Here is a 13,799-nt window from a genome sequence, read left to right as displayed (position 1 = left end):
ACCATTAGCTTTCTTTTTCTCTGTTCCTAGCTGGTTCCATCTACCGCATTTTGAACTAAATAAATCTGATGTCTGTCAATGCTAGTGACGTTGAGTCTCACTGGCTAAGTACTTACGTAGGAGATAAACACTCTAAACTGTGGGGAGTGGCTGTGGCTTGATCCCTCCAAGCTCCAGTTCCCTGCTGGAGTACAGTAAGATATAGGTACTAAGCTAGGACGGAGCTGGTAGGTTGGGTCTTGGGCGGCTGGCGTCACATCACAGCTACCAACTCCATCATAGTCCATCCTCGACCTCACCACCAAGAGGTCGTCACCAGCCTTTCATCGTCTCCTCTTCGACCCTATAAAGGTCTTGCTATCTTCATACTATAAGCATATAAAATCTACCTAACCTGAATAAACCCGTCCATCATGTCGCAACACGCTCTATCCGACCAGCAGGTACGCATTATCCATACCCAAACGACGCAACCCGTCTTACCAGCCCTGAATTCTAACACGCGATGCCCCAAAATAGGTCGACAATGAGCTTAAAAAGATGACGGCGTTCATCAAGCAGGAGGCCATGGAGAAGGCCCGCGAGATCGAGATTAAGGCCAACGAGGAGTTCGAGATCGAGAAGTCCAAGCTCGTCCGCCAGGAGACAGACGCCATCGACAGCCAGTACGAGAAGAAGTTCAAGCAGGCCACCATGTCCCAGCAGATTACCCGTTCTACCGTTGCCAACAAGACGCGACTCAAGGTTCTCGGCGCCCGCCAGGAGATGCTCGATAACATATTCGAGGAGGCTCAGAAGAAGCTTGCCGAGGGTGCCAAGGATAAGGCCAAGTACCAAAAGGCCCTTAAGGGTCTGTTGCTTGAAGGTTTCTATGCCCTCAACGAGCCTGAGCTCCAGGTTCGCGCGCGCAAGAAGGACTACGACGTTGTCAAAAAGGCCATTGAGGACGCTGCCAAGGACTTCAAGAAGGAACTCGGAAAGGATGTCACGGCAAAGATCCAGGAGGAGGACCCTCTTCCCGAGGGAATGTATGTGATACTCATTGAACTAAACTATGTGCAAAGTAGCTAACAAAGACACAGTGCCGGCGGAGTAGTCATCGTCAGTGGAAGCGGAAAGATCGACATCGATAATACCTTCGAGGCCAGATTGAAGCTACTGGAGGAGTCTGCTGCGCCTGCGGTGCGAGAGGCTCTATTTGGCAAGAACCCCAACCGCAAGTTCACTGATTAAACCCTCTTAGCCGCCTGCCTGTATGAACGCCTCTACTCTATCTATACTCTAATCCGCTTTGATGAGTGTACGACTGGGAGGCTCTTCAACAACCTGCGACTCAGCAGCCCGTATCGTTAATCAGTCTGCGCTGTCGTAGTTTAGAGGCTGTATATCGCATGTTTAACTTGTTTTGTCTGATTTGGAACTTGGCCCGTGGTAGAATTGACTACATTTCAAAGACTCGCTACAAGACCGCATCTAGTGAATTGTCGCGTACTTATCACCTTTACATAGTAGCCCTGTTTTTCACTTGAACTTAACAACAATCGTGTTTGGGCTATGAGGCTCATCGGAGTCTTTCACATCTGAGAGTGATTGCTCTGACGTCTGCTCGGGAGCAGCCTCCAAGGCAGCCTCTGGAACTTTTCGCAAAAAGCTCTTCATGTAGTCCTGCTGTTTTGGAAGGAATGGATCTTGCTGTTGGCCCGGAAGATCGAAAATGCTCTTCTTTGCCTTCCGGTGAGTGCGAACAGAGTGTGCTAGTCGTTGCTGTACCCATTCTATCACACTCTTTGCTTCCGTGCGGGCAAGCTTCATTCCCGAATCATTGATCTTTCGCCAGGTCCCCCTTAATCTTTGCGCAAGCTCGTCGATGTCGCTGTTGAATTGTTTCTCGTGTTCTGGATCATCAGAAGGTGCAAACGAACCGTCATCCACTGCAATGTTAAGGAGTAGGACATTGGCTTGCAGTTCGGCAAAATCGGTTTTCGGTCCGACGAAGAAATCATTGTGGTCCATTCTTTCGATAATTCCACGAATAGTGACTACATCGTCGGGATGGTGGCGGCCCAAAGATGGATCGTCGAATAAGAATACCACAGCCAGCCGTCGTCTCAATTCATGGGCTCTCGTCTTACTAACTGGCAGGCATGCCAGAGCATTCGTTCTGACGCATTGTGCCTTTACCAGAGTGTGTAGTAGTGTACATGTCTCGAAGCACTATCAAAAGGTCAGTGGCGGCTTCCCGGGGCGGTTTCAGAGCACAACTCACAAAGGTGTCCCAGCTTGGCTTGGGGATAGCATCTAGGAGGGTATCTAGGGTGGTCTCGTAGGTGGTCAAGACGTTGAGGTCGTAGATTAGGAACTTGTCGAGTGACATGCGCAGCAGCGCTTGTGATGCGTAGACGATGGACTCCTGGGCCATGTATGGTGATATGGCCGTGATGAGTGATAGGAAAGAACCCAAAGGTGACCAGTCGCGACCTTCATAAGGCTCGACGCCCGGCTTCGATAGATTCAGCATCGAGTTGCATTGCCCGAGCTCGGAGGAGGCACCGAAGCGATACAACAACTGCTCCAGTCGTTGAGGCGTGATACGTGACTCGATCAGATATGTGCAGTCGCTGATCAGGTTGCAGTATTCTTGCCTGGCAAGAGCTGACTTTTGAGCGCAGATGTCATCTAAAATCCAGTCGAACAGCTCTTCCGGCAACCCCCCTTGTAGTTGAAGAAGTGTGAGTGGCACTCCAGATGCAAGATGTTGTTCGCGGGTTTTCTGATCGGCCTGAGTCAATAGCCTCCAAGGACCCTTATTGAACTTCTTGGGGGCAGCGCTGGGAAGAGGCATGGCGTATTCTTCAGAGAAGAAGCAATATCGAAGTTGCGACTGGCCGGGCTCTGATCTCTTAACTGCTCGCATGACTTTCTGTGCATCTTGACCAGTGCTGTTTTTGACAATACCCTCCATAATATCCTGTGACGTATCATCCGTCGTCTGTTGTCCATCTGTTTGGCCATGCAGACTAGAGAAAGCTTTTGCTCTCATCGAGCTTGCCGTGATGGCATCGTCCTGTCGAGCATCCTTGGCCAGTGCCTTGAGGTCGAACTTGTGTTTGGATATTATGGCCAACGGAGATGCATGGAACTCGACCGCGGTTCTTTTGGCTTTTGGTGTATCAAATGGGTTACGGACGGGAGATTGGGCTGTTTTCCCGGGGCGTGCTCGTCCAATAATAGTAGACAAATCCTCGAGTGAGTCGTCTGATGAGGATCCGAAGTCATCTTCATCATCCGAGGCTTGAATCTCACGTTGTTGCGTTGATGGAACAATCTTCTTCACGGGAGTGGTCGTCTTTTGTTCTAAGGGACCTAAAGGTAACGGCGGAGAGGAAGACGGACTTGGTGATGAGGGTTTGGTGGGTTGCTGTGTTGGGGGTCTTGTCATGGGCTTGAAGAAACTCATGATATTTCCATTCTTACTTTTCTGAGACATATTGCCCCGGTCTGAATAACGGATAAAATATAACAGTCAGATAGAGTACCTCGAGTCTCCAAGTCCGATGGAGTCACTCGTAGAAATGACACCAGATACCTACCTAGGTACTGTACAGTGTTTGTGAAGCAGTTGCAATGTCAACCGCGTTAATTGGTTCAAGTTGAGGCGCGTTTTGGAGGTACAGGGTGGGAGCACTCCGTGGCGCCTCCTATCGATTGTGTGGCTAAGGTTCAGTGGCTGGTAGCATTTTAGTGCCGAATCAGAGGCCTTGTCTTATGGCTGCTCAGTACTCTGTAGATGATATTAAGTTAATACTGACTGATTAAGATCGTAAGAGGACTCATAACTATCAAGACCCCCAAAGCTACATCTTTGCCGTTTAGGTCATTTACAATTAGTATGTACACTCTCACCCTACAGCGGCGCAATCATCCCTGAGTGTGGCGCATTAAGGCCAAGGTATGGGATACCTAATGGAATGAGGCTATGAACAAGTCTCGATTGATGGCCCCTTTTCCTGAAACTAGAATTTCCAGAAGAGTCTCGTTTGGGTTATCTGCCTTCTAGTTCACAGCATTGACCATGTCTCTATCAAGATACAGACGTAATGTTGTTGTTTTTAGCTCAAAAGTTTGTGCCCGAGATACGCGGCGTTGATGGGTCAAGGCCAAGGCAAATCCATCCAGTGAAGCCTTATTATGTCTACCTACCCAGGTATAGTACCTACTAGGTGGCTAAGCTACTAAATTAATATATCATGGACACTTGCGTGTTTCGTCATCAAGAAAAGGGGTTGTGCGTTCTAATGCCAAATCTGCCGAAAACACAATGAGAGGGAGGATCGTCGCTTCATTCCATCATCTTGTTCCTGAATTGCTGCACAAATCACAATGCAGCACAGCATTGCATATAACCAAGCTTGGGGTTGAATCTTTGTGTTTGGCATGCGATCTGTCTCTGATCCCTGGAAATGCTTACGTGCGTCCATTGTCATGCTACTGTAACCTTGAATTGAATTGAATTGCATGTGGGCCATAGGTAGGTAGGTAGTCGGGTTGAACAGTAAAAGACATCCATTGGGAATAGAAGCAAGAGTTGAGTCAACAGATAGTCTACCCGATGTCGATGAATTCTTTTAGTTTCTCTTTCTTTTAGTGATGGTGCTCTCAATTACCAATCCGGAGCTGACAAAGCCCAATCCAGCGCGTTCTTTTTACTGTAGAGGAACAATGGATCGGGCTTTGATGGATCCATGAATCTCCAGACTAGGAAGTCCCTGAAAGTCCGAAAAATATTGGAGCAACGATGTCTATATCGCTGGTTCAGTGCCATAAGACATGGCTGGCTTCCAAGTCATGAGACATGCAAAACGGATTATGAAGAAGCCCTTCTTCCATCTTGACAATTTCCGGTGAGCTCTCATCCACGGTATAACGGGTGTCAAGTATGGTTCAGAATAGGTAGTTGCTTTATTGTAGATGTGCTTGTGAATTTTAACTCGTACCCATAGTTTTGTCCCCCATCTGGAAATTTGGACCTGCAGATGGTAGCCTCAGGAGAGGAGACCCCTAACAAGGGTCCTCTAAAGTTGACGAAACAGGGAGAAGGCAGGCAGTCGTGTTCCCGAGGCAGGGCAAGGGGGAACAATGGTGGACGTTAACATGTACATGTGTAGTACCCGTACCTAGTAGAAAGTGAATACAGATATCCAAGATCTGGGTACAGCTTCATTCATGGGTACTATCCTTCATGCACAAAGACATGTAGTCTTGAATGCAACGCTGCAAGAGCACAAAATGCTGCCTTTCGTGCATCCAAAAACTCTGCCAGAGGCACGGAAATAGCACAGACTTTTGACTTGATCGAATTCAGCTTGGAGTCAGGCTGAATCATGAAACGTCGATATTAGTGTATTTCTATAACCCGCCATCCATCCATGGAAGTGGGACCGTAGTTCATCGCTGTCAGAGGCCATTTACATGTATCCCTACAGTAGACACGATGGTATACAGCAATGTACCGGCGTCGCCGCTTCTTGCCGAATAAGAATGAGTCAATGTGATAAGAACCTATGATATTGACAATCGTCCCTGCTGCATTCATCTTTGTAAGCTTCGCTAATGGATCTTGATGCAGACGGGAGCATGCTCAATCTAATAAGCGCGGTACAAAAAGGATGTGGCGCTTCCCTCGCTCGTAATTAAACTCCGTGAGTCCGACCCGACAACACGGAGGTAGCTTCTTTGTATCAACGTCTGGATATAACGGGATCTACGGAGCCCGAGAAAAATGGAAGCATCATGTTTTACATCCGAGAAAGGAAGGCGTTCGTGATACCCCAGGATGATCCATAGGACTGCCATGCCAAGATAGTAACAGAAGAAGCCGAGGATAACATTGAATTGAGTAGTCAAAACAGACAGAACAAAAAGAACAGAGCGGACATTAATTGAATATCGAATATCCATCCATCCATAGCTACGGGTACTTGCTGCGTATGCGGAGCTTGCAGCACAGTACAGTAGACTAAGGTTACGTCGTCTCACTGAATGAGGCAATCGCGCGAAGATCTGGATAAAGGCTTGTTGTTACTCTATGTACGAGGCTGTTGAAATCACCCGAGGACCAACGCAGATATGGACGGATAATATGATGCATTATCAATTCTACAGCCATGTCGTGGTCTAAATCCCCACAGGGCCAAGAACCTTAAAGAAAAGGGAGCCCTCGATTGCCTCCATACCTAGACTACCCCTACTATCAAGGAGGCAGTCTCAGATCGAATTTAAGTTACAGTGTCGACAAAGGACGGGACGATACCGGATCTTGATGCCGCCAAGCGATTGAAACCCATAAAGATCATCACGCAAGGTTGAAAAGAACAAAAAGAGTGGAGGATCCCGTCTCGAAACACTGCCAACTACCAACTGTGGCCTCCGTCCCCTGATCCTCGTCAGGAAATTTGCGCAGTCACCGCTCACAAATTACATACGTATATGCATACGGATACATATACAGATACAGGCTGCACAGAGTATCCCGTGTTGTAGAGGGACAAACTCCGCCTACCGTCGAGCTACCGCAACACCGCAAAATGTAGGCAACGGTTGTCCTCGCTTACCGACGCGGTGAAGACGAGAACTTTCCTCGAAACACCGCCCCTTCTGGCTTACTTGACCACGGGACGTGATACAACGTGAAGAGCAGCGGTGACAGCGTTGATAACAACCGCAGGCTCTGACACTTGCGGACTGACGTTGGCTTATTAACTGCTTCTCAAGAGTCAAGACTCATCCTCACCTGCGTATTGATTGCCATGTTTGGTGTGGTAATGACAACGGCCCGCCCGGACGAGTGAAATGCCCGTAAGCGGAGTCGATAGACGGAGGCAACGGACCTAGAATCGCCAATTCCTACCTTTGGCCCCGAGATTTCCATTCCTGTGTTCGACAACTGCATTGAAAGACTGGGAATAATCGCTTGTACGGTACGGATACACCCTTCGCAGAAAAACAAGCAACAGGTAACTCAGGGACAATCTTGACAAGCTCCTTGGCAAATTTAGACGCGTCCTATTGTAGGCTTCCCCCTTTGCAAGGGGTAGATTGATGCTTCAAGGGGGCCAGCAAATGCCAGCCGGAGGCGCATGCAGCACCATAACGTGGGAGGTTGAAGTTGCCGGCAAAGCTCTGAAAGGACCGAATTTTCGTTTGACGCTGTAATGACAGTAATTCTCAGAGTGATGCGAAAATATTGACCAGATCGTTTCTGATTAATATGGGATCTTGTTGTGGTCTTGTTAAGGTGTACCTCGAATATGACAGATCCCTGGACGACGAGGTTCCATTGCAGCTTCTCGTCTTCTCCAATTGGACGTAAGACGTTCACTTGCTCAAGTTAGCGTCGGGGATCTGTAGCGGCCGCCAATGCCGTAACAGACACCCGAGGGTCAGGGAGACACCTATGCGTGTTACTGTACTTTTAGGTAGGTTCCCAAGGCTGAGGTTTGGTCTGCTTTTAGCTGACCTGACCTGACCTGACCCGACCATCTTCATGTTGACACGATGATTGCATGTGCTGACAAAAATAGTAAATAGAGGGGAGAAAGAACCTAAGATAGACTCGAGTTAGATCCGTGGCGTTGACGTTTAGTGGACACAATCGCCGTGTGAAGGTTGCCCGTCGTCCATGGGTTTTGATCGTTACCTTACCGCTGAGGACGGTACAATACATCACTGTCAGTACTGATGCTCATACCCAGCGGGTCGTGTCCTCTCTTGTTTATTGCGGTTCAGATGAAGATAGTAGTAGTTGTCGTGTCTGGGTGGACGCACTATCGCACTGAGCGGTGTTCCAGTACGGTCTTGTCGACAGTTGATCCTTCAAATCAGTCAGTAGTAGCCCGGTACAGTAAGCATGAATGCGAGACAGCTCATCGCAAAGGCAACATGGAAGTCACTAACCATTCTGTACCTATGCAGGGCCTAAAGCATAAGTGAGGTAAGGCAGCCCGCCTGGAAGCTGATTGACAGGGTATAGTAGGTACTTAAGGGGTACATTCCGGGCAAAGCAGATGAGTGCGTCGGATGGGTCGGGATCACGACAACCCACGCACGCACGCCCACCCACCACAAGCTTAGGTGCTGTTCGCCCCACGCCCCCGACACCCTCTCTCCACTGCCCATTTCCCCTTCAACAGCGCTCTCCAGCGAGTCTCAGTGGTCCCAGTGCGTGTCTCGAGCGGGTACCACCCAAAATTGGTCTCTTCCCATTGCTAGAGTCTCAGACTTTTTGGGTGGCTGCTCACTCTAACTGGCGGACGGGGTGTAGTCTTCTCCAAAGTCCACCGTAGCTTTTTTCTTCCCTTTCTTGCCTTGCCTTGCCTCGCCGCCCCGTTCTTTCCATAGTGACCCATCCATTGCTTACACAATTCCCCTTGTACCGTACTTCCAGCCATCCAGACTTCTCTCGTCACCATCAACAACTTTACCTTACTCTCCACGTTCTCGTTTCACTCCCCTTCTTCCATCGTCTTGACGACTTCCCAACGGCCCTGGCGACGCCGTTTACTCCAATAAAATAACCACGCAGTCGTCGCCATTAATAGACTTTTTGACTGACGAGCAGCTGGTGTTGCTTCAATTGCACCTGCTCCATTCTCTTCGACACTGCCTTGTGCCATACAACAACACACCGTGCCGTTTTTGACCAGACGTATCCCGCCGCGCTCGACTCCGTCCCGCTCATCCCTCTCAACCTGGCTGGCATCGAGGGGCCGAACGGGCGCTTGCCCGCGACTTCATCATGACCACAACAACAACCGCCGACGGTCATCTCGCCCCCGACGATTCTCAGCATCTGAGTGCTACTCAACGATCGCGTTGGGCCACTCAAAGAAAAAGCGTCAATAGCAGCAATAACAAGCGCAGTTCTATTCTCGATCGCATGGGACACAAGAAGACGGGCTCCAATGAAAAGAATCCCCCTTCTGACGGTTCCGACCCTCCCGGTGACGATGGACAACCACCACAAGCGAATCCCGACAACCAGAACAGTGGTGAGGAGGAAGAGGAACACGAGAACCGGACTTTGTTCTTCAACCAACCCCTACCGAAAGAATTTCTAGATGAGAACGGTGCACCCAACCAAACATTCATCAGAAACAAGATTCGAACAGCCAAATACACCCCTCTATCGTTTGTCCCCAAGAATTTGTGGTTCCAATTCCATAACGTTGCAAATATCTTTTTCTTGTTCTTGGTTATCTTGGTTGTAAGTTGATCGTTGCCCCTGAACTCTCTCATAGCCTCGTGAATAACCTTTGACCTTGCATATAGATCTTCCCAATCTTTGGTGGAGTCAACCCAGGTCTTAATGCTGTGCCTTTGATCTTTATTATCGCAGTCACAGCTATCAAGGATGCCATCGAAGATTACCGACGAACTGTTCTCGATATTGAGCTCAACAATGCCCCCGTTCACCGACTACGAAATTGGAATAATGTTAATGTTCTGGAGGGCGACGTATCCCTTTGGCGTCAGTTCAAGAAGGCAACTTCCAAATTCTTCGGTGCAATCTGGCGTGCGACTCAATCGCTCTGGTCCAAGAAGGCAAAAGAAGAGAGGGCGAAGCGCAAGGCCGGGCCAAGCGAGGATGATGCTCCACGTCCCTCAGTTGAGACGCATCGAACTAGGCAGTCTATGCGTCAGTCTATGGCGTCGCCTTTCTCTGGACGAGAATCCTTTATGTCTGCCCGAGAGGATATCCAAATGACCCCTGTTCCATCACCATCACCTCAGGCTACGCCACACGCCCATTTTGAGATGCCCGACCAGCAAGATGCTAAGCGCGCAGCTGCTCTGATGCAGATGAAATCGGATATTGTCAACTATCACCATCCTGCCGCGGGTGCTCGCTTCCAGAAGGACACTTGGAAGAGTCTCAATGTTGGCGATTTTGTCCGCATCTACAACGACGAAGAACTTCCCGCCGACGTCATTATCCTCTCAACTTCTGATCCTGACGGAGCTTGTTACGTCGAAACCAAGAACCTGGACGGCGAAACTAACCTCAAGGTTCGCCAGGCTGTGCGTTGCGGTCGATCGCTTAAACATGCCAGAGATTGCGAGCGCGCCGAGTTCGTGGTTGAGAGCGAGGGTCCTCAGCCAAATCTTTACAAGTACAATGGCGCCATCAAATGGAAGCAACACGTGCCTGGATACCTAGACGACGAACCCGAGGATATGACCGAACCTATCACCATTGATAACCTCCTTCTGCGTGGCTGCAACCTCCGAAATACCGAATGGATTGTCGGCGTAGTCGTTTATACAGGGCACGACACCAAAATCATGATGAATGCCGGTATCACTCCTAGTAAGCGCCCTCGTATTGCGAGGGAGATGAACTTCAACGTTGTTTGCAATTTTGGTATCCTACTCATCATGTGTTTGCTCGCTGCGATTATAAATGGCGTTGCTTGGGCGAAGACCGATGCTTCCCTTCATTTTTTCGAGTATGGATCTATCGGTGGGAAGCCGGCAATGAGTGGTTTCATCACATTTTGGGCTGCCATCATTCTGTTCCAGAATTTGGTTCCCATCTCGCTCTACATCACGTTAGAAATTGTTCGTACCTTGCAGGCTGTCTTCATCTACAACGACGTGGATATGTACTATGAACCCATCGATCAACCATGCATTCCCAAGTCTTGGAACATCTCGGATGACGTTGGTCAAATCGAGTACATTTTCTCTGATAAGACTGGTACCTTGACACAGAACGTCATGGAATTCAAGAAAGCGACTATCAATGGTCAACCATATGGCGAGGCTTACACGGAAGCCCAAGCTGGAATGCAAAAGCGTCTTGGTATCGATGTCGAGAAGGAAGGCAGGCGGGTTCGTGCTGAGATTGCCGACGCGAAGGTTCGTGCTCTAGCCGGTCTCCGTGGTATTCATAACAACCCGTTCCTCCACGACGATGCTTTGACATTCATTGCCCCTGACTTTGTCTCCGACCTGGCTGGCGAGTCGGGCCCCGAACAAAAAGACGCCAACGAGTTTTTCATGCTTGCCCTGGCTCTTTGTCATACAGTCATGGCTGAGAAGGTGGATGGCGACTCTCCCAAGATGATATTCAAAGCGCAATCTCCCGACGAAGAAGCTCTGGTCGCTACTGCCCGTGACATGGGCTTTACTGTACTTGGAAGCTCTGGTGAAGGCATCAACCTTAACGTGATGGGCGAGGACCGACATTATCAGATTCTGAACACCATCGAATTCAATTCTAGTCGAAAGCGAATGAGTTCGATCGTGCGGATGCCGGATGGACGAATTATTCTCTTCTGCAAGGGTGCCGACAGTATTATTTATGCCCGCCTCAAGCGTGGAGAGCAAAAAGAGCTCAGAAAGAACACCGCGGAGCATCTTGAAATGTTTGCTCGTGAAGGTCTTCGAACACTCTGTATTGCCTGGAAGGAAGTTTCAGAGCAAGACTACCGAGCTTGGAAGAAGGAGCATGACGCCGCCGCCTCCGCCTTAGAGGAACGGGAGGAGAAGTTGGAGACTGTTGCCGAGCTGATTGAACAAGATCTTTTCCTTGTTGGTGGTACAGCTATTGAAGATCGGCTACAAGATGGAGTTCCTGACACAATTGCTCTCTTGGGTAATGCCGGCATCAAGCTCTGGGTTCTTACCGGTGACAAGGTTGAGACTGCTATCAATATCGGTTTCTCATGCAATCTTCTTAACAACGATATGGAGTTGATTCATATGAAGGTGGACGAGGACGAGTCCGGAGAAATTGCTGACGAGACTTTCTTTGAAATGGCAGAAAAACTTCTAGACGACAATCTCCAAACCTTTGGCATCACCGGTAGCGACCATGATCTTGCCCTCGCGAAGAAGAACCATGAACCTCCGGCTCCAACTCACGGACTGGTCATTGATGGTTTCACGCTTCGATGGGTTCTCAACGATCGCCTGAAACAGAAATTTCTCCTGCTATGCAAGCAGTGCAAATCTGTCCTCTGCTGCCGTGTTAGTCCTGCCCAAAAAGCTGCTGTGGTAGCCATGGTCAAGAACGGCCTCGATGTCATGACCCTCTCTATTGGAGACGGTGCCAATGATGTTGCTATGATTCAAGAAGCCGATGTTGGTGTCGGCATTGCTGGTGTTGAAGGCCGTCAGGCTGCCATGTCTTCTGACTACGCAATCGCTCAGTTCCGATTCCTATCAAGATTGGTGCTTGTACACGGCCGATGGTCATATCGCCGCTTGGCCGAGAGTATTAGCAACTTCTTCTACAAAAACATGGTGTGGACCTTCGGAATCTTTTGGTATGAGATTTACTGCGACATGGACATAACATATCTCTTCGACTACACATACATTCTTATGTTCAACCTCTTCTTTACATCAATTCCTGTCGCTATTATGGGTGTACTGGATCAGGACGTGTCTGATAAGGTATCTTTGGCTGTTCCTCAGCTCTACCGACGTGGCATCGAGCGACTAGAGTGGACCCAACTCAAATTCTGGTAAGTAACACTTCACTGATATTCCTATTCTGTGCTAATAAGGCAAAGGCTCTACATGATCGACGGAGTTTACCAGTCTATTATGGTCTTTTTCGTCCCCTACCTTCTCTTCATGCCTGGTACCTTTTTGACTGCCAATGGCCTTGGCTTGGAGGATCGCCTCCGTTTCGGTGCCTATATTGCGCACCCAGCCGTTATTACTATCAACATGTACATCTTGATCAATACCTACCGTTGGGATTGGCTCATGGTCCTCATCGTCGTCATCTCGGACGTATTCATTTTCTTCTGGACCGGTGTTTACACTTCTTTTACCAGCTCAGCATATTTCTATGGCACCGCCGCCCAAGTTTATGGAGAGGCCACCTTCTGGGCATGTTTCTTCCTAGTGCCTGTCATTTGTCTCTTCCCACGTTTCGCTATAAAGGCTCTACAGAAAGTTTACTGGCCCTACGATGTGGATATCATTCGTGAGCAGGAGAGGATGGGCCAGTTTGCTCACCTCTATCAGACAGAAGAGACAGGCGACCCTCTTACCGCTGACACGAAGAGCGACAAGTCCAAGTCTTCCAAGAGCTCAAGGAAGTCTAAGAAGATGCCGAAGCATGTTGCTTACGGCAGTGTCGATGAGGATCTGCGACCGATCTACCCCCCCTCAACAGCCACGAGAACGACGACATATAATCAGCACAGCCAAAATGGTAGCGACTCAACCAACTATACGGCGCACAGAATCTCGCTGGATGTACCTATGCAGGGTCGCCCTTCCATTGATCGTGCCCGGCCTTCCTACGATCGAATGCGGGCCTCGATGGACCGTGTCAGACCCAGCTTCGAGGCTAGCAACGACTTCACATCAGCAGCACGGTTATCCCGAATCGAATCGAGTCAATCACAAGTGGGACGTTTTCGTCCCCGCCTCAGAGGACTCTCGCTGACCAAGAGTGCCAACATATGAGAGGCGGGTTGTGGTTGACACTACTTGATTCTTCCTGCACTGCCCTCACCTCGCTGACGACACGGACCTGTTTTCTTGTTTTGGAACTTTGTTTGTCTCCGCTTTTTGTTGCTTTTGATATCCAGGCCCTTTTCTGTGGCCAGTGATGCACTTATGATCTGCATGAGCGATCTACGAGCTGCTCCCTCTCGTCTTTGTTCGTATGCTCACACACTGAAGCACGCAATGAACGCAACGAGGTCGAACCAGCTCTTTTTTTATACTGTTCTCCCACACTTTGCCTGGGAGGTTTGCTTTACATACGCAGGGCG

General features: G+C 49.2%; 3 protein-coding genes across 3 annotated transcripts; 2 read left to right on the top strand and 1 right to left on the bottom strand.

Annotated features, from left to right (window-relative positions):
- Nucleotides 1-43: 43 nt before the first annotated feature.
- On the top strand, nt 44-1,397 carry B0J16DRAFT_138089 (ATPase, V1/A1 complex, subunit E). The gene is made up of 3 exons (XM_046121841.1): nt 44-443; nt 520-1,028; nt 1,083-1,397. Exons 1-3 carry the CDS (start codon nt 414-416, stop codon nt 1,231-1,233), a joined length of 690 nt encoding a protein of 229 aa, XP_045983277.1. The 5' UTR covers nt 44-413; the 3' UTR covers nt 1,234-1,397.
- A 124-nt stretch (nt 1,398-1,521) lies between these two features.
- Nucleotides 1,522-3,487, bottom strand: B0J16DRAFT_320411 (uncharacterized protein; the record flags this gene model as incomplete). Its single annotated transcript, XM_046125569.1, has 2 exons — nt 1,522-2,214; nt 2,267-3,487. The coding sequence occupies 2 exons, from the start codon at nt 3,485-3,487 to the stop codon at nt 1,522-1,524; spliced, it is 1,914 nt and encodes a 637-aa protein (XP_045983276.1).
- Nucleotides 3,488-8,794: 5,307 nt separating this feature from the next.
- Nucleotides 8,795-13,488, top strand: B0J16DRAFT_384687 (uncharacterized protein; the record flags this gene model as incomplete). Its single annotated transcript, XM_046131444.1, has 3 exons — nt 8,795-9,262; nt 9,328-12,530; nt 12,579-13,488. The coding sequence occupies 3 exons, from the start codon at nt 8,795-8,797 to the stop codon at nt 13,486-13,488; spliced, it is 4,581 nt and encodes a 1,526-aa protein (XP_045983275.1).
- Nucleotides 13,489-13,799: the final 311 nt, after the last annotated feature.

The sequence above is a fragment of the Fusarium flagelliforme genome (assembly GCF_020744385.1).
Source record: "Fusarium flagelliforme strain FIESC 12 MPI-CAGE-AA-0113 chromosome Unknown B0J16scaffold_4, whole genome shotgun sequence".
Classification (NCBI taxonomy): Eukaryota; Fungi; Ascomycota; class Sordariomycetes; order Hypocreales; family Nectriaceae; genus Fusarium; species Fusarium flagelliforme.
Note: the sequence above shows the minus strand (reverse complement) of the source record. Positions and strands in the feature narration are given on the sequence as shown.

Coding starts and splice junctions, on each gene's coding strand:
- B0J16DRAFT_138089 (XM_046121841.1), top strand. CDS start 414: ATGTCGCAACACGCTCTATCCGACCAGCAG. Junction 444..519: donor ACGCTCTATCCGACCAGCAG/GTACGCATTATC, acceptor GCCCCAAAATAG/GTCGACAATGAGCTTAAAAA. Junction 1,029..1,082: donor GACCCTCTTCCCGAGGGAAT/GTATGTGATACT, acceptor ACAAAGACACAG/TGCCGGCGGAGTAGTCATCG.